The 1,969-nt window shown below is 45.6% G+C and overlaps 1 protein-coding gene across 3 annotated transcripts in view; it reads right to left on the bottom strand.

Moving 5' to 3' along the window:
* Positions 1-598: 598 nt before the first annotated feature.
* Positions 599-1,969, bottom strand: part of Oit3 (oncoprotein induced transcript 3) — a 29,532-nt gene continuing 28,161 nt past the window's right edge. For 2 of the 3 annotated variants that reach the window (XM_004624376.2, XM_023719163.1), the window contains exon 9: positions 599-1,550. In XM_004624376.2, coding sequence (XP_004624433.1) covers positions 1,377-1,550 — 174 coding nt within the window. In that variant the 3' untranslated portion in view covers positions 599-1,376. The remainder of the gene's footprint in view (positions 1,551-1,969) is intronic. The other variant, XM_023719171.1, reaches the window with a different exon arrangement.

Below are 1,969 nucleotides of genomic sequence, written 5' to 3'. Positions count from 1 at the left end.
CAACTGTCTCGTGGCCTGTTCCTGGACAGCTTCTGGTATTGCAGCCGTGCTCACGTTTGTTTTCAGTTGTGCTGATTTGTCTGCGCTGTGATGGTGCCTTCACAGCAGAGCTGAACAGCTGTGACAGAAGCTGCACGGCCCAGAGAGCCAAAAGCATTTCGCTGTGTGTCCCTGTAGAACAACGCTGCTGGACTCTGATCTAAATCATTAAATCCTTTTCCTTCCTTTTGTTAATTCCACCAGTTCAAATAGGAATTATTCATTGTAGATACTTTTTTAAAAAAAGTATTTTTTCTAATCTTATGTAAAGGCTTGTTATTAATTGGCATATCAAGAAATTGAATTCAGCCAGGTATGATGGCCCATACTGGTAACCCCAGCTACCAAGAGGCTGAGGTAACAGGGTGGCAATTTCAAGGCCAGTTTGAACAACTTAGTGAGATTGTCACAAAATAAAATTTTGACAAGGGCTGGGGAGGTAGCTAAGTGGTAGAGAGCCCTGGGTTTGATCTCTAATACCACACACACACACACACACACACACACACACACACATTGATTTAGCTCCCAATAACAATTTGTGATTTATGAAATTTGTTTCAATAAAATTTATTAAGCACCAGCAAGTATGATACAATTTTATCCCTTTGTCTACTGTCTGACTGATTTGAATTCCAGTGTAGACAGCATATGGTACCAAACTTTAATTTTGCTAATAGTTTAGTCATTAAATCACTTAAGTGCATGTTGATTAGTTTGTTAATATATATTAAGTGAAAATATTTCACCTAAGGCAATAGACCATTCAAAAATTATTGTGCAAGAAAAAAACTTTTTAAAAATATTATGCAAGAGAAAAACCAAAAGGCATTCCCTTACTATACAGTGTTTTATTGATAAACTCCCAAGTCCCTATAACTCTTCTGTGTTTGAATTGAAATTTTAAGGCACCATTATTATTTACATAACTAGGGATCATTGAGTATTTAAGTCATAATTTTGCTAAGTATTTAGTTTTTGGTTTGTAACTTGAAATATTATAAACAGCTTCTGATGTGAGTAGGCCTGTCGCATGGTGCAGGAGGTGTCTAATGGCAGGAACATCCTAGACGAGGTGGGACAAGGGTCCTTCTGAGTGGACAGCTTGGTTTTTCCCCTGAGGAAGCTGAAGGCCCGCTGGGATCTACGCTCAGCACGGCTGTGACTTGTACCCAGCTATGGTCCAAAAGCAGTGAGGGGTTCTGGGAGTTTGTCCAAACTCACAGTCCATGGTCTAAAGAAGTTAGGTGGTCTAGGAGGTCCTCTGACGTCCTGCGGGGTGTGGCAGAAGTTCCAGAGAGGACAGCGGCCCGGAGGACCGCCGCAGGTGTGTAGGGCTAAGGCTCCTGGGCGATGCTGATCGGGCCTCCTGTCAGTATCTGGCTCTGCAAAGCAGCAGCGCGCTCTCCTTCCCGGGCCGCACGTCGCACCCGCCGGTGACAGCCCTGGGCGCAGCGGGAGCTGGTGTCAAGCATTCCACAGACTAGAACTCGGCAGTGCAGAAAGACCTCCTGCGAAGACGCAAGGACGCTCGGCAAGGGCGCCAGGGCAGCCAGGCACCCTGCCACAGGTTCGCAGACTTTGTCTCCCTTAATCCTAACAGCCACCCTCGGGGGCAGATGTCGCCATCCCCTCCTCCTTACAGAAGAAGGGACCAGACCGATTGTGCATCAGTAATGTGAGAAGTTGGAACTGGACCCCCGACCCATAACTCCTGCAGTGGGCTGGGACTGGGGAGACCTTTTGAAGCAGCGTCTAAGGCGAACATCTTTTGTTCTGTGAGGAGTCATGTGGCCTGCTGGAGGAGGGTGGCAGGGTGAGGACACCACAGGACAGGCAGGGAAGCTAAAGGCAGCTGGATAAGCTTCAGGCCTTTTGTTTACACTCCTTTAGTTTCTTTTTTTTTAATTTTCAAGTAAACTTTTTTTTT

Source organism: Octodon degus, unplaced genomic scaffold (genome assembly GCF_000260255.1).
Source record: "Octodon degus isolate 3935 unplaced genomic scaffold, OctDeg1.0 scaffold00005, whole genome shotgun sequence".
In the NCBI taxonomy this organism is placed as follows: Eukaryota; Metazoa; Chordata; class Mammalia; order Rodentia; family Octodontidae; genus Octodon; species Octodon degus.
This window is presented reverse-complemented; position numbering and strand designations above follow the sequence as displayed.